The sequence below is a fragment of the Cyprinus carpio genome, chromosome A1 (assembly GCF_018340385.1).
Source record: "Cyprinus carpio isolate SPL01 chromosome A1, ASM1834038v1, whole genome shotgun sequence".
NCBI lineage: Eukaryota > Metazoa > Chordata > Actinopteri > Cypriniformes > Cyprinidae > Cyprinus > Cyprinus carpio.
The window spans coordinates 25,632,494-25,656,157 of record NC_056572.1 but is presented as its reverse complement, the minus strand read 5'-3'; the positions used below and the strand labels follow the sequence as shown (position 1 = coordinate 25,656,157).

The 23,664-nt window shown below is 37.2% G+C and overlaps 3 protein-coding genes across 5 annotated transcripts in view; all 3 read left to right on the top strand.

The window, feature by feature from the left end:
- Positions 1 to 2,641: 2,641 nt before the first annotated feature.
- Positions 2,642 to 6,580, top strand: LOC122145557 (NADH dehydrogenase [ubiquinone] iron-sulfur protein 8, mitochondrial-like). Its single transcript, XM_042759415.1, has 5 exons — positions 2,642 to 2,797; positions 2,875 to 2,964; positions 3,076 to 3,248; positions 3,664 to 3,792; positions 5,732 to 6,580. The coding sequence occupies exons 1-5, from the start codon at positions 2,710 to 2,712 to the stop codon at positions 5,861 to 5,863; spliced, it is 612 nt and encodes a 203-aa protein (XP_042615349.1). The 5' UTR covers positions 2,642 to 2,709; the 3' UTR covers positions 5,864 to 6,580.
- A 441-nt stretch (positions 6,581 to 7,021) lies between these two features.
- LOC109075255 (syntaxin-3-like) lies at positions 7,022 to 14,486 on the top strand. The gene is made up of 11 exons (XM_042759407.1): positions 7,022 to 7,626; positions 11,420 to 11,494; positions 11,838 to 11,937; positions 12,048 to 12,122; positions 12,258 to 12,328; positions 12,406 to 12,514; positions 12,641 to 12,714; positions 13,288 to 13,422; positions 13,530 to 13,640; positions 13,988 to 14,073; positions 14,146 to 14,486. Exons 1-10 carry the CDS (start codon positions 7,597 to 7,599, stop codon positions 14,063 to 14,065), a joined length of 858 nt encoding a protein of 285 aa, XP_042615341.1. The 5' UTR covers positions 7,022 to 7,596; the 3' UTR covers positions 14,066 to 14,073; positions 14,146 to 14,486.
- Positions 14,487 to 21,622: 7,136 nt separating this feature from the next.
- The window catches only part of LOC109097580 (lysine-specific demethylase 2A-like), a 20,828-nt gene continuing 18,786 nt past the window's right edge, over positions 21,623 to 23,664 (top strand). Inside the window, exon 1 of one of the 3 annotated variants that reach the window (XM_042759337.1) lies at positions 21,623 to 21,905. In XM_042759337.1, coding sequence (XP_042615271.1) covers positions 21,858 to 21,905 — 48 coding nt within the window. In that variant the 5' untranslated portion in view covers positions 21,623 to 21,857. Of the gene's footprint in view, positions 21,906 to 21,987; positions 23,041 to 23,664 lie in introns of those variants that run through there. The other 2 variants (XM_042759347.1, XM_042759361.1) reach the window with 2 other exon arrangements.

Here is a 23,664-nt window from a genome sequence, read left to right as displayed (position 1 = left end):
ATATCCTACAGAGGTCAATTGTTTAGTGTCAAAGCCGTACCTATGCTTCCAATGGAAGAGGTAATGAAGGTGAACTTTAGCAAGCTCACCACCTCACACCATGGTGAAATCTGACCTTCGTTCAGCACAGCTAAGAGCGAGCCACAGATGATGAGGATGGAGCAGAAGAAATCTGAGAGCGTGAGACTGAAAAGTGGCAGCCAGTAAAGGCACTGAATATGGTCTTTACACTGTGAGAAAGCGAAAAATATATATAAATATAAAATAAAGGCATGAAGTAGGAATTATTACATTTTAAAATTGATCTTTTTCTTTAGAGAAAAATATTATATATATTTACAACAACAACAACCTATTTTATAAAATTACATACTATTCTTACCACTACTTTGACTACCAAAACCAATCCATTTCCCAAAACACCCAGTACCATCTCAGTGGTGAGAATGGGAGCCAGCACAGACTTCTCTATTTTGGACCAATAATTCTCCTCTGATAACGTTATATTATCTGAAGCGTTCACTGAAATGAGTAAGAATTTTATTCAGACAAATTCACTTTTAAATTCCACAGCTTCTGGGAATCAGGGATCAATTTGGCATTGAAATTCAATATACATATACATCAACCTTGAACACTTGAGCAGGTCAATCTATGAAACAGCACTTCAACAGCACAGATTTATCTTTCACAAAATGTTACAGAGAATTTGTTTAAAGGTAATCGACTTACTTTGTCACCGAAGCAGAGACCTACACATAAACCCAACAATTAGAAAAAGGAAAGCTTGACACTCGGTTGTGAACACTCTGAACACTCTGAACACAGTGATTACGTGCAGACATACGTCACAGCTTTCTGCAATTAAACTTATCCTGCTTCATTAAGCTTTAACCATCTAACACTTATTCAGCTTTCTTCACAGTGACAGCACTAATGGCTATGTAATCAGTTTTATTAGAAAAAAAAAAAAAGAAGTTAAACACATTTTTAAACACATGTAGAACCCATCAGGTAGTGACATAAAATTATTATATTAACTCACATCTCAATGAACTCCTAAAATATTTTATGTTTATGTGAAGGATCTAATAAGAATACAATTGAAAAGTTACAATTATTTATTATATTATATGATCATTTAACTATATTTTGATTCAGAAAAAAAAAAGATATTTGGTAAATTATAATAGGGAATCTACCTGCCTCCAGTACTCTTTATTTATTTTCAGATTTCTGGACTCACTAATCCTTATTAATATCTGAAGCATTCAGTAGGCTAAAATAATCATTCGTTTTTATTATTATTATTATTATTATTATTATTATTATTATTATTATTATTATTATTATTTATTTATTTATTTATTTATTTGTATTTTTTATTTTTTTATTTTTTATTTTTTGGGGTAAATAGGACTTTCATAAAGCCAAAGATATATATGTCCAAATCTGGATTTTGCATTGGTTTAAATATTATATATATCTCTACAGAACAAAATGAGTGGTGATTTTTAATGATGTAATAGAGAAACACGCGTTCACAATAATGTTGGTATTAGTCATTTTATAATTTTTGTTGTTTGTTTTATTTATTTATTATTTCAGGTATTTTTATGTATTCTGTCTGCAAGAAAAAGAAAAAAAGAAAAAAAGAAAAAAGAACTCACTTCCGGCGTTTTGCATGTGCATTTCCTCAATCGTCCGCTGTTCTGGTTGAGAAGGCCAAATAGCGAGTGTCCGGTGAGTGAGAACTTATCTTTTAATTTAACTTTTTGCTTTCGTTGTCTATCCTCTGATTGAGCATGCACCGCATTTTGTGGAACCGATATAATTAATACAATATTAAAAAGAAAAATATTGGCATAACAGTTATACGAATAATAGTAGTCATTGAAAGTCCTTGAGAACTCAACCTGTGACTATGCTACTACAAACACCGCATGAGCATAGAAGCTAAGAACACTGAGCTATATATAATTATGCAGAGATTAAATATGTAAATGCACATTGCAGAAACTGTTTAGTAAATATGTAGAAAGCCAAGTAGTCGGCTAAAGCGGACATGCTTGTGCTCGTGTCCTAAACCACTTGCTGCAGTCCTACAGTATCTGTGTTGCCCGGTCAAACAGTTGCCTTATTATTTGTGGATGTGGTACATGTTGTCTATATATTAAATAGCGATGATTGATATGTGGTACTCAAGTTAACCTCATAAATGTAGCTGCTGCTTGCTATGTCAGCGGAACCAAGCTTATGGGTTTTTGTTTACGTTCTGTAAGGGGAAGTAATTAATGGCACACTATTTTATGTAACTTAACAGCTAACCTTTATCCCAATTAAAGTTATATCAATATAAAACTAATGAAATGTAATAATATGAATTAGTCTATTTTTGATAATTAATTCGAAATAAGATTATTAAAAATTGTCAGTATTTGACCACAAGAATGTTTAGTGTTGTAATCTGAGAAATAAATATAACAAAAAAATAGTTAGTTTCTCTCTCTTATTTTTGTCTATATCTCTCAGTGTGCTTTTTTTTTGATGTGTGTGGGGTTTTGTGTGTTGTATACAGTGTATAGGGGAGGTGTGTGTATGTGTTTTTTTAGGAGGTGTATGAGTAAAACAAGCAATAAAAAACAGTGACATTTATGTATGTCTCTGTATGTAATCAAAATAAAGTCTTTCTTTCTCAGATGAGTGATTATGTTGTGTGCTTACTCCTTAGGGTCATTTCTGGCCAGTCAAAATCTTGTACGTCCTCTCAGCCTATCCGCACACAGAGCAGGGATTAGTAAGTATCTCATGATACAAAATATGGTCTTAGTATAAAACCTTTTACTATAATCGTCGCTTTTTCTCTATTGGCAGAATATGTGAATAATCAGGAGGATGCCACAGATATGAAGTCCATCACGGACCGTGCAGCTCAGACTCTTTTGTGGACAGAGCTGTTCAGAGGTCAGTGATAACATGAGACTCTTATCTTTTAAAGCACTTCCATAAAGTCATCACTTAAATTATCCCCAGAACTCTAAAAAGTAGGTCCTCCTGATATTTGTCCTGATGCAGGTTTGGGAATGACCATGAGCTATCTTTTCCGTGAACCTGCCACAATCAACTATCCGTTCGAGAAGGGGCCACTGTCGCCCCGTTTCCGTGGCGAGCACGCGCTGCGCAGGTACCCCTCTGGAGAGGAGCGGTGCATTGCATGTAAACTTTGTGAGGCCATTTGTCCAGCACAGGTACACTTTCTTTGTTCATTCTAATATATCTTAACACTGTAATGACAAACAGTATTTGCGTGTAGGTTTTAGGGCTGTCGCGGTGAAGGAATGTCCCCTGCAGAGTGGCTCACCAGCGCAATATTATCACCACATATATAATCTGTGTGTGTGTTACGATGTAACGAGGTCATATTCAGAAACCAATGAAACAGAAACTAAATAGAAACAGTAAGTGTTACAAAAAAAGAAAACATGCAAATATCGCAGTTGCTGCAGTTCTTGCATTCCTCTCCAGTTGGCTCGTCTGTAGCGCGGTATTGCGATATTGCGGTTATCGCGACAGCCCGAGTAGGTTTATTTGTTCACACATGTGAATAAGAAGCATTATTAGAATTTATATGTACAAGGTGACCCCCATGTTTTTCTCTCTCAGGCCATCACCATTGAGGCAGAACCCCGTGCTGATGGCAGCAGGCGAACAACACGTTATGACATAGACATGACCAAATGCATCTACTGTGGCTTTTGCCAGGAGGCCTGCCCTGTGGATGCTATTGTGGAGGTGAGCACCTAGCAGCACATGTTTCAACTAGGCATTGTGTCCCTTAACAAGCTATTTAATGTGTCATCAGACAATGTGTCTAAAGTAGGGGTGTTCAAACTGTTTTCTAGTGAGCCTTGGGAATTTTGTACAATATAAAGAAAAATATAAAAAAGTATAGCGAGAGAAAACAAATAGAATATACACTACAATTCAAAAGTTTGGGGCGGTAAGAATCTCTTATCCTTACCTAAACTGCATTTATTTATTTTTTAAATACAATAAAACTGTAATATTATGAAACATTAATACAATTTAAAGGGGACATAACACACACAGTTTCTGCCAGTCTCATGTTAATCTTGAGAACCTATAGAGTAGTATTGCATCCTTCATATCTCCGAAGAGTCTTTCGTTTTATCAGATTTATAAAAGACAGATGCAGCTGTACCACTCTTTCCGAAAACAGTTGAGCTCCTGGAAGCATGTCGTGGGCGGAGCTAAAGAATTCTGTAACCCGAATGAAGCTCGTTGATGGCTGCTCTTGCTTTCGCTCTGGTTGTTGTGTGCACGCAGTCTTCCGGGAGAAGACATGCCCATACAAGGAATTCTGCCCTTTATGACATCATACAGGGAAGAATCGAGAAAAAAAAAATTTCAGAAATTTATACGAACACCGAAGAAGTGTATTTGCCACAGAAATACTCCGTCATACGTCCAACTCATTTTTTGAAACTTTGGCCATGTTTAGCATGAGAATCCAACTCTTTAACAGTATAAATAAGTCAGAATCCATGAAATAGCATTAGACCTCCCCTTTAAAATAACTGTTTTCTATTTGAATATATTTCATAATGTACTTTATTCCTGTTATGGCAAAACTACATTTTCAGCAGCCATTACTCCAGTCTTAAGTGTCACATGATCCTTCAAGAATTTATTCCAATATGCTGTTTTGTTGCTCAAGTATCATTTCTTATTGTTATTAATAAGATTATTGTTATCAAAATACTGTTCCTAATATTGTTTTGGGAGTCTCCTACAATAGGATAACATGCATGCAAGGTAAAAAAAAAAAACTTTAGTTTTACCAAAATATAAATTTAATATCACCTCATTTTCCAGCGATTCTCAAACGGTTCATTCGAAGCAGTTCAAAGATTCAGTCTCTCTAAAGCCCGCCTTTCCGTGAGCCTGCTCTGCTCTGATTGGTCAGATGGCCTAGTCTGTTGTGATTGGTCTACAGCGTACACGGTGTCGGAAACGATACGCATATTTCAATAGTTCTGTATTTTGAATGCTTTGTAGAAAATATAAACATCTATTATTTATCATACTTACAGGTTGTGATTCAGTGGAGCAGCTGGTCCAAATAAACAGGATATTGATCCATCTTTCAACAACAAGCGTTTCGTGAATCCCGCGATGAACTCCTCGAGATTAGAGAAGCAGTCGTCAGTAGAATGACGTGTTTGTGGGCGTGGTCAAGTTGTTTGCGGCTGGCAAGTGTAGAATATAGGCGCGCATTATGAAAATGTGTTAACCCCAAAATGGGATTCGAATTACTAACGACTCGATTCAGCTGTTCAGAGTCAATTCTTTATTTTGGGAGACGATGACTTTATTTATGGTGCACTTTCAGCTTTACAACTTTGCAGATAATTTACATTTACATAAAGCAACATTACACACTGCATGAAAGGCAATATTGGAAATGGCATAATAGGGGCACTTTATTGCTGCCTAATATTTTTGAAACCATGATACATTTTTTCAGGATTGTTTGCTGAATAGAAAGTTGAAAACAATAGCATTTATTTGAAATACAAATCGTTTGCAACATAAATGTCTTTAAATGTTACATGTGCAAATTTTGCTATACATTAGAATGCAAATACACTCTACATGAAAAGATTTACTAGAGTTAATGTCTACCTTTGCCTGTCTGTCTTTTTCTTAGGGTCCCAACTTTGAGTTCTCCACAGAGACTCATGAGGAATTGCTTTATAATAAGGAAAAACTCCTCAACAATGGAGACAAGTGGGAGGTGGAGATCGCTGCCAACATCCAAGCTGACTATCTGTACAGATAAACAAATGTCATGGACTGTCTCATCTCAATATGCTCTTCATAATGCTCTCTTACCAGTAATCACAGTTTCAATTGCATATGGAAGATTTGGTTTTAGACAGTTACTGTTCTGCTACGTGCACATTTTCAAAGGCCAGGGACTGGCTTTTTTTTTTTTTTTTTTTTTTTTTTTTTTGAAGATGCACATACTTTTTGATTTATTTCAGTGTGAGCACACATATAGATGCTCAGTTTGGAAATTAAGTTCACACTTTCATATCCGTAAACTACAGCAGCGTCAGGCGCCTCACATTAAAATATTTCTCTGTACATCTAAAGCTGTCATTCTGACTTTGGAAATTCAACACAGCATCACTGTCACACAGCAACTGTTGAGGTATGTTGTGTAATAAACAGTCTAATGGTAGGATAACCAGGTTGTTCCTGAAAACCATTGAGGATGAAGCACTAATTTGAGGCCAATGTTACATTCTCATTTTGAGGCATTTGATCCATCCTTCCCATTTGCATTCTTCTTCTTTTCATATTTTGACCATCAGTAGATTTAAATGAAAAAAAAAGAGAGTGGTAACAAACAGAAGCACTTCGACAAGTATGTTGAATTTATCTCACAATATGTCCTTACTGGTAAACACATTTTATTTGTCCTTATGAGAACTGTACAAAGATTAAATACTTGTGGACGGTAAATAATAAATTAATGCTTTGTCCAAATCTTTCACAATCTCTGGCCTCTTCTTGTATTACAACTCTGGCCTCTTCTTGTATTGCTTAAGATGAAGATTTTCTTTCTCTTAAATTCGTTTTTCATATATTTGTTTTGCTCTTTACATTTCTTTTTAATGGGATAGTAAATCTTTGTTGTTTTTGTCTTATCCAAGCTGTGTCAAACCAACTTTGTGCTACTTTTGTTGGTGAGAAGAAAATATACAAACTAACTGGTCAACTCTTGTCCGAATAACAATATTACATACTTGCAGTTTCTTGATTGATATTGTTTCAGTCACTGCTTTAAACGCAAATAGATTTTAAGCATTTTCAGTACTTCAGAAGTCCCTCAACTCACCCCAGCCCACCTTGTTTTGTTTTATGTTGAATGACAGAAATTAAATAGTTTTAAATATAACAATTTATTTTTAATTTTTATTTTATTACATTTTAAAACGTGAATTAAATAGCTTTAAATATGTCTTACTGAATTGTTCATTCAAAAAGTGATTTATTAAAATGTATATAACGTATTCCTTCATTTTTATTGTAAGTCTCAGTCCTACTCACATAGTTAGGGGTAAGTTATCCGTGGCCTCGCCGTCTGCGTGAGATCTGTCATATGTTGGTGGAGAAACAGCAGCAGCTCGGTAGAGGAAGATTAGCTACCCAGCATACAACTGTTGCTCTAATCCGCTCTGAGAGGATAGGCTTAGACCACTACAAGACGAGCGACTCTGACATATTGTTTGACCTTTTTTTACATAAAAAAGAACGCTTTGTTTTTCTTTCTTTTTAAAATAAAATTTTATTTATTTATTTTTATTTTACTTATTTTTTCCGAGAGTGTCTAAAATTATAACACCGAGTTGTTTTACTGGAGCTCTAAACTTGGTGTGTTCATGCTGTAGTTAAGATGTTTTCTTTTTATCCGATCTGAAAACGACGTCGCTGCTCTTACGTCTTCTACACTGACTTTTACAACTGTTTGAAATCTTTTAAGTCTCATAACACATTGAACCAAAGATGAAGGACCGACTGGAACAGCTAAAAGCGGTAAGCGGTTTTTATTTTCTTATTTTTTTCTTATGTTATGAGTTATGATTTTATTATTAAACACCCGGACCGATTTGCTACTGTTTGACCTTTACATGGGAGGTCCTGAGCTCAAATTTGACTAGTGTAGTGAGTTATGGTCAACTACGTGAAGATTTTCCGGTCATCATCCGGAGGTTACACATATGATGATTAAACGGTTAGGTTAAAAGAATAAACAGTATATTAACTGCCATCAAGCACGTAGAAACGCGTCTGACATTAATAGTTGAGATGAAGCGCACGAGCATCCACACCACCCATGTCCACCTGCCCTGTCATGGGGCCTAATCTCGTTAAAATGTCTGTTTTCCATTGTAAATTCTGTGTATTAAAAAAAGTGTTACATTTCTGTAACGTTTCATTTATGTTGAAAATAAATTGCAATGGAGTTTATGTTTAAGTTATTGACAATGACATATGGTTGCTGAAAAAAATAAACCAGCTTAAATGTAGTTTGCTGGTCTCGGTCGGTGTCCCAGTCTGGTCAAACTGGTCTGTTGTCTGGTGAGGCTGGGAGATACTGAAGCCTGATTTGTTCACGGTCATGTAACTGCACAAACCAATGTCGCTTCAATCCTCCAAAAGGGGTGGAGACGACGACTATTTAAGTCATCTCTGAGCGCCATTTCTAGGGCCCTATGAATACCTGTACAGTTCCGTGTATGTGATATGATGCTAGTTTTACTCAAATCAAATGGTCAAATGCTCGTGAAGTCACTCTCAGAGCAGTTCTGGGGATGTTGTTCATGTGTTTACGTCCTCATTTAGTGAGATGGCAGATGCTGAAATCACCGCGAGTGTCACGCGCGCTTCTATATGTTTGTAATAAACGAAACCACACTTCTGTGCCATTCATTAACAGAGACACCCAGAACATGCAGGATTCATATTTAAATTGACTTTTCCGGCTTAATATTTACACATTTTAGTACATATCATGATTTTTATTTAAGTGTAATGACCTACTTTTGATTAATTCATTCAAAAATTGACAAATGCCTTGATATTCTGCGTTAAACTGTAAATTCAATTTTTATAACTGGATTCCGCGATTCCGTCTGTGTTTTCCGCATCGCGGAAATCATAGGGCCCTACATTTCGTCAGAATTTTTCTCCTTTAGTGACAAAGATCATATCCTTGTTGACTTTGCAAGCAAGAAGCCAAAGAGGAAGAAGAAAGAAGCCCAGCCTGTTGCTCGCCACCGTGAGAAGGAGCCACTGCAACGGAAGAAGCCAGAAGCCTTCCCCTGCAGCCATCCAGCGCATAGAGTGAACTCACCCCTGTGTGCTTCAATGTCCCCCCAACGCCTCGATTCACCTGTGTGCTTCACATGTGAGGATCAGCAGTTCTCTTCGGCTGTGAGTTGCTTGATTTCCTTCGGGGGATCTGAGGAGGAGGCTGTTGTTGATGACTCCATGAACTACCTTTCAAAAAACTAAAACCATTTGCCATCCAGCTTCAGGCTTGGAAAGATATCCCGGATATAACAAGTTGGGTTCCTAAAACCACAGAATGAGGCTACTCACTTCAGTTTGCTCGCAAGCCACCTCACTTCAGAGGTATCATTCAAACTTCGGTACAGGACAATCATTCTCATGTTCGCTGGTCCGAAGTACAAACACTGCTTGCAAAAGGAGCCATGGAAATGGTCCCTATAGCAAACAGCCAGTCTGACTTTTACAGCCGTTACTTCATCGTTCCCAAGAAAGATGGTAGGCTCAGGCCCATTCTCAATCTCAGGCATCTGAATCACTTGCTAATGAGTCTGAAATTCAAGATGTTGACTTTGAAACAGATCCTCTGAAAAAGGTCCCCCATTACAGACCATTCTTAAGATTCACATTCAAGGGAGTGGCCTATCAGTATACAGTCCTGCCATTCGGGTTGTTTATGTTTGCATTCGATTTTGTGGTTTACATAGACGTGGCTCTTTCCCCTCTGAGACAGATGGTAATCCACGTTCTGAATTACCTCAACGATTGGCTTGTCTTTGCCAGATCTAAACGGGAACTCATCACTCACAGGTCACTGCTGCTAAGCCACCTAGAGCAGCTTGGTTTGAGAATCATATGGCCAAGATCTCTTTGTCTCCCAGCCAGCAAGTGGTCTTTCTTGGTGCAGTTACTGATTTTGCCTGGATGCTGGCATGGAACATTCCTTGACTATTCAGCTGTTAGCGGCGTCTTTCAAACTGGGGATTTCACACTATGAGCAGTTCATGTGCTGGGCAGACTGAACCAAGGGGCAGACATGCTGTCCTGGGGTAATGTGGCTCCAGGAGAATGGTTTACATCCCCAAATGGTTTAAATGATCTGGTCTGTCTTCGGCAGGGTAGAGGTGGACCTCTTTGCCTCAGAAGACAACTTTCACTGACAAATTTATTTTCAAAACGCAAGATGCCCTGGCCCACAATTGGCCTAGTGCTGACCAGTATGCCTTCCCCCAGTTGCTCTGCTTCCTGAGGTCATCAGACGAGTCAGGGAAGTCAGATGCTCAGTCCTCTTGGTGGCCCCACACTGGAGGAATCAGATGTGGTTCCTCAAGTTGATGCAGCTGCTATCAGCAGCCCCCTGGCTGATACCACTGAGGATGGACCTTCTCTTGAATACAAAGGACATGATTTCACATCCCTGGGCAGAGCAGTGGAGCCTTCATGTTTGGCCCCTCGACGGGAGCCTTTGCTGCTCCCTGCAAGTGTAGCTAATACCATTTTAGAGGCAAGAGCTCTGTCTACAAGACTTCTTTACGCCCTTAAATGGTCAGTCTTCTTTGACTGGTGTGCAGCACGGAACCAGGATTCGCCATCGTGCTAAGTGTCCTATGTGCTAACCGTTCTACAAGAGCTGCTGAATAAATGGTCCACCCCTTCCATGCTCAAAGTATATGTGTAAGCTATCATGGTGAATCATTCTCTCTTAGCTGGCCAGTCAGTCGACAGAAGCAACTTAGTCGTTAAGTTTCTGAAAGGAGCTTGAATCCGCCTCGCCTTCATACTGTGTCAGATTGGGACTTATCTATAGTCCTCAGGGCCCTGCGAGGTCCTCCCTTTGAGCCAATCCAGTTTGTCAACTTGAGCACAAGTCATCACTCTCCTAGCGCTCCCCAATTCAGAAGGTGAGCAGGGTCCTAATCCATTCTGCTCGGTTTGGGCTCTTAGAGAGTATGTTGAGTGTTCTGGCACATTTATGCAATCAGAGCAACTCTTTGTATGCTTTGGAGGCCACTCTCTGGATTGACGATGATATAGTCCTGGCTTGCGGCTTAGTGGGCTTGCAGTGTCCAACACAATGGGAAAGACTGTTCAAAAGGGAATGATCCAGTTACTAACCTCGGGTCCCTGAGATAAGGGAACGAGCGTTATGTAGGCTGCCGTGCTATAAGGCTGCACGTGAATCAATGACTGTCACTTCAGTTGAAAGATTCTGACGAAAAGGCGCACAGAGCCTACTTATATAGTGGTTGGCTGCTCCCCTTTTGGTGGGTTGAAGCTGCCATTGGTTCGTGCATTTACTCAAACATGTACAAATCAGACTTCGGTATCAGAGTAAACAGGAGTTTCCCCATAAGCGTCAGCACCACAACACTCATTCGCTTATCACAGGGAACCGAGGTTACGTAAGTAACCAGAGCGTTTCACCAGCCTGGAAGACCAGCTTAAACCAGCTAAAAAAAGCTTATTTTTAAGCAGAGAAAACACAATTTCTGTCAATTTATTAAACTTTCTGCTTTGGTTGTGAATGTCAAAACAGAAGTCGGACCAAACTCCTGATGATGTGGAAATTCCAGTGGAAAAAAAAGAGTTTATGGATGAGTTCTTTGCTCAGGTATAAGTGAATCAAATACATTGTATTCAAATGAATATGGACATTTGAATGTTACACACTCTAAAAAATAAAGGTTCCAAAAGGGGGTTTTAACAGCGATGACACAGAAGAACCATTTTGGGTTGCCAAAAGAAATGTTTTGTGAACAGCTCTTAAAATAATCATTTTTAAGTTTTAAAAGTCCAAAGAACCATTTTCCAATATAAATCACCTTTTGTGCAATTGAAAGTTTCCATGGATATTTAAGATTACTTATAGAACCATCAATGCCGATAAAGAACCTTTATTTTTAAGAGTGCAGTTGAATGGACATTTGAAAATCATTTCTGTATGTATTCTACAGATTGAAGAAATCCGCACCAGTATAGACAAGATTGATGAAAATATAGGCGAGATAAAGCGCCTGTATTCTGTCATCCTCTCTGCTCCTACTTCAGACCAGAGTTAGTCTAATCACATTTAACCTTCATTTTATAAATTATTTATAATTTTTCTCTATCGCCTCCTTACCACTTTCATGCTTTAAATAAATCTCATCTCATTTCTCAACCAGAGACACAGGATGAATTGGAGGCAGTTACTAATGAGATAAAGAAACTGGCCAACAATGCTCGCAACAAACTCAAAAGTCAGTATTCTGTTATACATTTGCTTGTTGAAGAAAATACATAATTATTTTCCAATAACAATTAGATTAGATGCTTCATCACTATTATCTATAAATTCCGAGTTTTAATATTTTGTCAACCAATGTTGTCAACAGGCATTGAGCAGATTTTGGCATCTAACACTGAGGAGAGGGTTTCAGCAGATATAAGGATAAAGAAATCTCAGGTAACAATTTGCCCTCCCAATAACCCACATGGATTTCCATAAGTAGTTATTTATACAGTGTTTACTTCCTACTGTAGCATGCCATTCTTGCTAAGAGGTTTGTAGAGGTGATGACCAAATACAATGAAGCCCAAGTGGAGTTTAGAGACAAGAGCAAAGGGCGCATCCAAAGACAGCTGGAGATCAGTGAGTGACAAACAACATACACAGACCTTCTTTAGATTTGAATAATAATAATAATAATAATAAAAACAATTAGTGATCACAATTTTATATGCATGTTTAAGGCCAGTGTTGGATCCTGTCTTACAGCTGGCAAAACCACTACTGATGAAGAACTGGAGGAAATGCTGGATGGAGGAAACGCTGCAGTATTCACAGCAGGAGTGAGTGATTTTGTTTGACATTGATGTTTGATGTTTTGTTGTAAGAATATATCTTGTAAGTTGTAAGATTTTTTTTTTTTAAAGAAATGTATACTTTTATTCATCAAGGACACATTCAATTGCTGAGAAGTGTTATTAAAGACTTGCACATTGTTACATAAAAATTCTATTTAAAAAAAAAAAATCTGTCATTTTGATTTTCTATTCATCAAATAATCCTAAATAATTACCCAGTTTACGAAAAATAGTAACCAGGACAATTTTCAGCATTTATGATAATAGAAAATGTTTCTTGAGCACCAAATTAGCATGTTAGAATGATTTTTGAAGGATCATGTGACACTGGACACTCAAAAAGAATCACAAGAATAAATTATATTTTAAAATATATTCAAATAGAAAACTGTTTTTTTTTTTATTGTAATAATATTTTACAATATTACTGCGGTATTTTTGATCAAATAAATGCTGCCTTGGTGAGCATAAGATACATCTTTTAAAAAACTTAAATGACCCCAACCTTTTAAATGGTAACGGATGTTTATTTTTTAAACACTTTCTCCTTTTCTATAGATTATGGACTCTGGGATATCAAAACAGGCACTAAGTGAGATTGAGGCACGGCACAAAGATATTATGCGACTGGAGAGCAGCATAAAAGAGTTGCATGACATGTTTGTCGACATTGCAATGCTGGTGGAGAATCAGGTACATGTTTGTCTTCTCAGGAGATTAAAGCAAAGCTATAGCTGTATTTTGGAGTTCTTATGATTAAAACTGCTGTTGGACACCTTTATGTTCTCATTTGTCAACAGGGAAGCATTATTGAAAGGATTGAGAGCAACATGGACCAGTCGGTGGGTTTTGTAGAAAGAGCTGTGGCTGACACCAAAAAGGCTGCCAAGTTCCAGCAAGAAGCACGCAGGGTGAGCTGGAAAATTATGAGGAGTGCTGTAATTATGTCATATAATAAATTATACTTTCACTTATGGTATATTTTCATATACTAAATATAGACTACCAATGGTAAGATTGTCAAATAGCATTTTATTTTTCTCACAGCATTTTTTATTGTTATTGTTCATTCACCTTCTGTTTTTCTTCATGTATCGATGTCCTCTGTTTCTCCCTCATAATTTCAACCTCATCTCTATATGTCTGTTCTCTACACCTTCCAAATCTCTCCTTGCCAATCATTCTTTCCTCTTGCTTTCTTCCACTTTCATTATATCATTATCATGCTGTCACTGGCTGCCCACTTACACCTTTGTAGAAGAAAATGATGATCATGGCGTGTTGCACAATTCTTGCGGTCATCTGTGGTTCTCTGTTGTACAGCTGGCTGACATAAACGTCAAGGTAAGCATTCATAAAACTAAATTCATAAAACTGCATGTGGACTATTTGTGAGTAACATCCTGTCTTTTCCAGGTGAAGAAGTTGTCTACTTTTCCAAGTCATGTTTTTATCAAGAATCAAGAGAAGCATCTTAGTGCCGATGAACCCAAAACATTCCCACTACTCACAACATGTTTTCCAGTGCTTGTTCATCTGATTTCCCCCCTTTTTATTTTTATTATATTTATATATATTTAATTTTTAATTTTTTTGGTCTTTTATGTGCTTCCTGTCTTATCAGTTGGCCATGCACTGTTAGAGGCATCATGTTAAAATGTGAAATGCAAGCTATAAAATATTGGTATAAAATATTGCTTTTATTTAATTACTTGTTTTCTGGGAACTTATGATAAGTGATATATCCCTGCTGTGAAAAATAATAAAAAAAAAAAAAAAAAAAGAGAAATATAATATGAGCAAAATGTTGTTATAGAGTGTTTTTTTAGGGTGTGGGTGTGGGAGAAGATGTGGAAAAAGATATAAAAAGATTTTGGAGGTTTTGGGAGAAGCTAAAACCAGCTACTTCTAGCTTAAACCAGCTAAGACCAGCCAACCAGCATGATTTTAGCTGTTTTTTTTTTTCAGCAGGGATAAGAGGCTAAGTTTTGTTTTTTGAGGCTTCATTTTTTTTGTTACTGACAAGTGAAAAACTATACACTACCAATTACAAATATTTTTTCCTTGTTGAGAAAACCCCCACTTTAATTCTTAAATATTTATATCATGTTTTAAGTTTTATTTTAGGATTAGTCCAAATTATTTTAAGTTTTTCATTTAGGGTAAATATGGTTCTGTCATGATACTGACCATTTGCTTATTTTGTGTAGATGAGTAGCACTTAGTTCGTTTATTTAGTCTGCTTAGCTGGTATTTTCTTTTATGTACGTGTTAATAGTTGAACTCTTTATTTTGGAGACACTTAAGTTTAACTCTACAGTAGTCTGGCTTGAGTTGTTTAGACTGAGTAATTGTGATTAAAAGACCGGAGTTGGATACAATCTGTCTTATTCGTTCTTTCGTCCAAGCTAAAAATAGTAAATCATTGTTATTTTTTTATTTATGAGAGAAACATTTCTGCAGTTGGTTTTGACAAGTAGGGCTCGCTGCAGCCTGCACTGGACATCCAACCCCGCCCACATCCAAGTGTGACGTCAGAAGCCACGCCCATCCCCGACACAACCCCGCCCGCGTCCAAGTGTGACGTAAACGAAATCCATGCCCATATCAAAAACGTCACCTCTTGTGATTTCCCCATCCCCGTACCTGGAAACCCGGAAGTATGTTGAAACAATTTATGGAAGTTAATGGGATCTAAATAAAATAATATTGTCATTCGTTTTACTAATACATGTTTTCTTATTTTTGTAAAGGATGTCTAGGCTAAAATGGCAACACTTAAATCTAATATATTTTTAATATGTCTAATATACGGAGCTGATTTCGTCATCATAACAGCTCCTAAAACGCTTATGTTGATTAAAGTAGGCGAATTGTCAATTAAAACTTTTAAACCTTACCTTGTTCATTTATGTAATGAGATAAATTCACATTTATTAAAAAACGATTTTGACCTACCCAAGGCAAAATTGAAATGCATCAAATTCAAAGGGGACAATTAGATTTTGGTATTGTAAAAGTATGCAAAATTATTGTAAAAGTTGGTATTGTATAATTGTCATTTAATTTTCTAAAGATTTATTCCACTTATCATAAAGTGTTAACATTTGAATGATAGAATCAACAGTTCCCCATATGCAGTAGGCTACACATACTTAGGCTGAATAAAGATTGCATTGATAGATTATATAAGTAACATGACATTGACCTTCAGGCCTTGTTCATCACAACTTGATATGAAACTTGTCCAGGTCCTCCACATACTTAAAGATGAATGAAAAAGGCATCCATTGTTTCATTGGGTATTTTTATATTTATTATTTTACAAAAATAATCACATGAACAATTTTACAAAAAATAAATAAATAAATAAAAATAATAATAATAATAATAATAATATACACAAATATACACCACCAGTCAAAAGTTTTTGAACAGTAAGATTTTTATTATTTTTTAAAGTCTCTTCTGCTCACCAAGCCAGCATTTGATCCAAAACACAGCAAAAACAGTAATATGAAATATTTTTACAATTTAAAAGAACTGCTTTCTATTTGAATGTATTTTAAAATGCAGTTTATTCCTGTGATCAAAGCTGAATTTTCTGCATCATTACTCCAGTCTTCAGTGTATTAACATAATAATAATAATAATAAAATGTTTTTTGAGCATCAAATCAGCATATTAGAATGATTTCTGAATGATCATGTGACTGGAGTAAGTCACCTTTGAAATCACAGGAATAAATTTCATTTTTATAGAAATATAGAAAATTGTTATTTTAAATAGCAAAAATATTATACAAATATTTTAAAATTGGACTGTTTTTGCTGTACTTCGGATTAAATAAATGCAGGCTTGATGAGCAGAAGATATTTCTTTAAAAACATAAAAAATTAATAACTGTTCAAAAAACTTAACTGGTTGTGTTTAACAAAAGATATGCTCCAAATATTATAAAGTCTGAGCAGCTGAATGAGCAGATGAATGATCAGATAAACAGTTCTGACATGCAGTACACACACATACATACATAGACTACACAGAGAGAGTTCTTGCTTCAATATATATCCTCCGATTCTCCCTCCAGGTAGTCTTTGATGGCATTCTGTTTGATTTTTACTGTCCATCTGGAGAACGGCAGGCCCTGTCACCTCCCCACAGAATAACCCACGATGACTCTGTACCACGCTGGACCAATGTCCCTTACAAACTTCCACTTTATGTCCTCTTGGCGCTCCTGTTAAAAATAGAAAATACATACGTGTTGGGGGTATATGTGTCCACTAAAAATTATTTACCTCATCATTCTACATAAACATATTAATGATTTTAAACCACAAAAATCAATCAATATCTAAAGAAATGCTCTCACCATACCTCCATGCACCACTGCATGGCTTATGTGGTCCTTCAAGTGAACTGTAACAAGTAATTTTCTTTACTGGTGAAACTGCAGCAGGGACCCCTTAACCCGGGAGAACTGCCCTGCATCAGGCTTGGAATGAAAATGTGTAGAATGATGTAAAACCATGACAAACAAACATTATGTGATATTTTCGTTAATATAGAAGAATACAAATGATAATTTGTGACATACAGAGTTATCCAGGAAGACATTGTGAAATGAGGCGGTTGCCCAACCAAGTTACTGTGCATGGGGTACTGTGATCAGAGTATATCATTAAAGATGTCATATGTATGTGAGTGTTTTGTGTGTGTGTGTGTTGTGTGTGGTGGTGGTGGGTGGGGGGGGACAGGTAAGTACATATGTGTGGAGAGGGATGAAGTGTGTGTGTCTGACTGTGTAAGATGACTGTTATGTGTGGGGGGGAAGGGTATAAAAAAATATTGCACATTGATTCATAATTGATTTTATGTTGTAAGACTTGTGCCTTCTATCTATCTATCTATCTATCTATATCTATACATGTATGTATGTGTATGTGTTTATGTATGTGTGTGTGTGTGTGTGTGTGGGTGTGTGTGTGTGTATGCATGCATGCCACAAATACATACATACATACATACATACATGTGTGGATAGATAGACCCCCCCCCCCCCCCAACATAAAAACACTCATCTCACCCCCCACCCCCAAACACGCACGCACGCACGCACGCACGCACGCACACACACACACGCACACACACACAGATATAAGTATATTTGTTGCTAGCTAAGCAATAACGTGCCTGTGTGAAGTTGAAATTAAAAATACTTACTGTTGTTTTATGCACATGCACACAAACAATGCACACATTCTTAAAGTTGTCAATGTTTGAAGTCGTGGTAAAGACCAAAAATATTTTTTTTTTTACTTACCGACACGGCAAACATCTTCTTTTTTAGCGGTTTGAAAAAAACAATACAAATTATCTTCTTATCGATGCTTCTTCTTCCTGTTTCAAAATGATTGAGAATGTGACGTATTTTGACATGGGCGTGGTCTGTGACGTCACACTTGGATGTGGGCCGGGTTGGATGTCCACCGCAGGCTGCCAAGCGTGTACGTCTGCAGACTGCAAGAAAGGGGCGTAACTTGAAAGAGGCGTAACTTGAAGTAGGAGGCGTAACTTGAAGTTGTCGAAATCTCACAGAATCACGCGAGATGTCAAATGATAAGTTGTTGGCAATATGGCTGCTTTCAATAGGGCACAGAGTAGAATATTGATTACGTTTTTTAAGGGAAGCAGAGGTTTTAGGCAGGATTTGATGCATAAGGTGTGTGTAGATATTAATGGTAGGGGACAATGTGAGTGATGTGTACGTTTAGTAGGAAAACCTATTATCTGATCCACACTCCGGGACAGAAGAGGGCGGTATTGCACCAATAAGCTGGATGCCAACCGCCGTTAAACTGGAAAGCAGTTACAATGAGTTACAATGGTGAGAATATATTTTTTCACGAAATAATTATTTAAATTTAAGAGTACAAGTTATTTTCATACAGTGGTATTGATTTTGGAGTTAATAATCTATTAAAACTAAGGTGTAAAGTCAGCAACATATAAGCAAAAGGTGTAAAGACGCTATCCTCCGGTTTCACAGACAAGATTAATTGAGCTATGGCCTGATCCTGGCTTAATCTAAACCTTGTTTGTTACTTACATAGTATAGCATATTTGTGATTGTGCTGTAAAAACACGTTTTATAATGCATAACTAACAGGGGAGCTCCATTAAGTACACGACTCAAAAGTGGATTTACATAAACCATATATACATCTTGAAGACTATTACTAATTGTCTATTTATCATCTGACAGGATCATCTTTGATAAGTATTGCAGATGAGCACATTTAACAGACATGAAACAGGCATCTGAGTGATGTGTGTGTGCTATTATTCACTCACAACACTGCTTGAGATGAGTGTAAGTCATGTAAACAAACAAATCTACATACAGTAACTAAACACAAGTTATCGATTATATTTGTCCATTTGCAATATTGATAATTTTAGGAACATTTGTGTTGGATAAAAAGCGAGTTACATCAGTTACTAACTCAACATGCAGATGCAGTATATCACAGATAAATCACAGAGGTTACTTGACTTTTGTCTGGATGTTACAGGAACAGATTATGTTTATCTGCTGTAGAGTGACTGATGAAGGAATGCTGCCATCAAAGGATTTGTGTAAGTACACTAGAGAAATAAATAAAACATTTTAATTAGTGTAATTTCAAACAGTTATTACAGCACTTTTCAGATTCTTGATTTCTGTACATTTGCTGCAGAGCTTTTGTGGTAGAGCAGGACCTGCAAGGAAAGGGGGGAAAAAAAGGAAAAACCTTAAACAAAAGAATAAAGTAATGACTTTTGTATTGTTTGTGTATTTCTGTAGGTTATGAAAATGTCTGCAGACTGGTGTGTGCACTGAGGATGGAGAAGTCCACTGCAGCATCCGGAAATGGTCCAGAGACACGGATGAGACGCTCCATCACTCCAGCTCTTACTGTCTCATCAGGACCAGATGCTGCTGTGGTCTCTTCATCATCAGTGGCCCCAGAGCAGTGAGAGCATCTAGAGAAAGACCAAAAGACACTGAGGATTTGATTTTGGTAAAGTTTGTTCTGCTGGTTTCTGTTTATACGACGAAGACTGACTTTCAGAAGCTTCAAAAGCATCATCAAAAAATGTGATGGAGCTTTTATCTGAAGTGATTGACAGTGCTCTTATTACAGGGGCCTACAATCCTCTGATCAACCTGGAGAAAAGAGCTGTGCTCAAGGACAGTTTTGAACCAGTTCAGTGGTTTAGCACACTACAAAAGTAATAAATCAATGCATGTACTTGTAAACTCTGTGTAAATGTTTTACAGGTAGTGGTGCTCATGGAGAGCAGCACACGATTGTTTGGAGCAGACACAGCAGCAGTCAGATTGTCCTGCACGTGTTCTTCTGCTCTCACTTCAAGGTTGTGTGGTTCAGAGAGACGACATCATGGTCTTCCTCATCCTGTTGCTCAACGATATCCCCGTTGAGAAGAGCGAGACTGAGAAGCACAGCGCAGCAGCAGAACTGTCTCAGCTGTGTTGAGATGATAGTAAGATCTGGGGTTCACCGTCTGTAAATACATGATTGTTAGAACAGTTAGTTTGAAAGAAGCTTTGTTTCATGTGTTGTTGACTTGTACATGTATGCATTTATTGTGATGCTAACATTTATACATTCTTTTAATCATTTAGACATGTTTCTTATTGTCAGTAAATAAAATATAAATATTTGATCTATTCATGTATTAATTGCTTGACTGAAAACTGTTGTATTCACATCAACTGCATTAGTGTATATTCATGTATAGCTATGTCACGACAGAAAATACATTTTGCTTCTTTTACTAAAATGTAATTTTAAGGAAAAAAAATTATATAATTATTGGTTGGCATTTATCATTATTATTGCATGTAAGTGTTGGGGTGGGCAAAAGATGCAATTCATTATGGGGTAATGTTAATTTTTGAGTAGTAATACTTACATTTTTAGAGTATAAAATCAACAATCTTCTCCAAAGGTGAGATCTTTGAGCAGCTGTTCGACGTTTCGTTTGTGCAGATATTGCAGAGTCGCTGAGAGAGACTGTACTGGACTGTTGAGTTAGTGATGCTGTGAGGTGGTAGTGCACCTGTACCTCTTTTTTTTTATTATTATTGCCAAACTTATTACATAAAAGATCATGGTAAGACGGTTGTATCTAACAATAACAATCTTAACGCCATAAAACAGTAAATAAAAAAAATAACGTGTTCATCATAGTATGAGATACTATACAAGAAAAAAAATTCACATAAAATAATTGAAAAAATATTCTAGAGATAACGATTTTGGGTTTTCTAATTCTATAAAAAATCACATTAGTGGAGTTAAAAATATAAAAACTTAAATTAACAGTATTGGCTATACTACAATCTTAATTATCAAGATACAAATACATTCATTAAACCTGTCACTCATATCTTTTAAGTTTTTACGCTCGTTTTAACTTTGTAGGTCACATGATCAACATAGCGTATGATGATATCCAAATCGCATTAATGCTTCATACACAAATACGCATTCAGGCTGTAGAGTATGTACTCTTTTATCGCTCGTTAAATTAGTTCTTATTGAATGTAAGTGCCTAATTAAAGGGTATGCGGTTTCGAATGCAGCCCAACAAAATCTCGTTTTGACATCTCGCGTGGTTCTGTGTGATTTGGACAACTTCAAGTTACGCCTCTTTCGTCAAGTTACGCCCACTTCAAGTTACGCCCCTGTCTTGCAGTCTGCAGACAGACCCTTCTCCAGGCTGCAGCGAGACGCTCCTCGGTTTTGAGGGTGTTGTCTATCGCCAGCTGTTTAGTTCAATGAGTGGCTGCGCGTTAGCTGGTGTCTGACCAATCAGCAACTACTTCCTGATCGCGTGGGTTGAACGAAAAGTTCCACCATGCGGAGGAACCTGTGCTGGGTTACCGACAATTCAATGTGTACAGTGTTTCCAGACAGTTTATTGGACTCAAAGAAATTAAGTCGAGGACTTAATGAGGATCTTATGTGAAGTTAGTTCATTGTCACTGGGCTAATTCGAAAGAAATGTAGATTTCTTTCACCAGACGACCCCAAGCGAGAGCTATATACGCAGTCATGGACTGGAAGTCCGCAGGCGATGATTCAAGCCACGAAGGAATAAAGGTATAATTTTAATAATCTCATGACTCGTAAGGATGTAAAAAATGATTGCAGAAATCTTCCTAAAACTGAGTGAGCGTGTTGATATCTAATATTTGATTGGTTGGCAACGAGAAGCTTTCAGCACATGGAAACCAGTCTTTGTGTCGCTGTGTTGATCGGCATGCAACTCCAGCCAATGAGAGTCTGGCTCCTTTGGTCACGTGTACAATTATTTCCACTTAGTGCCGCCTCCCAGTGAAGTGACAGCGACACTGACCAATGAGAGCAAAGGCGATGGCGTCGCATGTGTCTGTGATTGGATGCTTAACCAGTAACGTGCGGGTCTCACTTCGTGGTGTTTTTGTGACGACGTGAAAATGGCGGCGAATGATGTACTACATCAACTTTATCGTGAATTCACACAGTGGAGCTGTCTAAATAATGCTTACTTTCACTTAGAATAGAAAAGTTACTAGACGAGTCTAGCCGGAGTGCACAGTTTAATAGTTAAAAAAATACATGAGGACTCTTCTAACCGTTGGATTTTCCCCACTGTGAGCCCGAGTTTAAATCTTGTGGAAATACGGTTTAATTTGAAACTTGAACTGGGATTAGCGTGTTTTACTCGATAAATATACGCTCCTCATTCCTCGCCGCACTCTTTATGGTTGACTGCAATATTAGACGCTGTACATATAAGCCGTATGTATGAGCAAGACCCCATATCGCTTTGTAATGTAAATATTTTGTTTCTAGGCTGGTTAGCGGTTGCTGCTGATGCTCGTTCTCTGTCCTCAGCAGCGCTTAGCTTCTTGACAAGCTTTCGTGGATGTTTTAATAACTGCCCTTTTCCACTTTTTGTGTGAGATTATAATACAGTAGTTCTGTAGTATTTAAGAGTACGCTGATATATCGTTAAACCCGCTTCTGTGTGAACGAACCTGCCGACGAGTTATAAAACTATTGGATTTTTTATGCAGCAAGTATTCATGAAACGTAACGTTAAACGGGCACTGAAATAAAGTGACCATCAAACACAGTTATTTAAAACGCGATAATCCGACAGAAGCGCGTTCGTTGGCGCGCCGCTTGCACAGGCGCGTGATTCTTCCTTCGGACGATGGAGGATCCAAACCCGCGCTACAGCAAGCGACTGGTGAGTGCAGCCCAGTGGACACCTGGAAAATAAAATGCTTCGATTTGGATGGTACATTGTGTATATATACTGCATTTTTACAGAGACCTTGGCTGAAGGTGTTGTAATGTCAGCAGTGTTCACTACACTAGTGCTGTCGTGTGAGTGGGAAGAAGAACCTGCAAGGCGTCACTAAAATGACTTAGATTTATTTAGCATTTTATTTATTCCATCCATCGGTTTAATGCGTTCAGATGTTTAACATTTTGAACTGATGTCAGTGTCAGTTAAAGATTTCTTGAAAACGTAGGCAAGTGTCATTGTCGCGAGAGGTTGGATACAGTAGATATTGATTTTTATTTTTTATTTGTATTTTATATTGTATTTATTTGTAAGTGCCAGCAACCACTGACCCAGACCCAGTTTTATGACCAGGAAACGTTTCCATTGTCACACAAAAATCTGTAAAATAATTAGAAAAATTCTGTAATTTCACAAAGCGTTCTTGCGATATTTGCTGACAAGACGAAAAAAAAACGCTTGGAGATTGGCTGGTTGGCGCGAATATCTGACTTTAAAAATAATAATAATAAAAATTCGTAATACTCTGTTATTATATAATGTTTTTTGTGTGTGTGTGTGTGT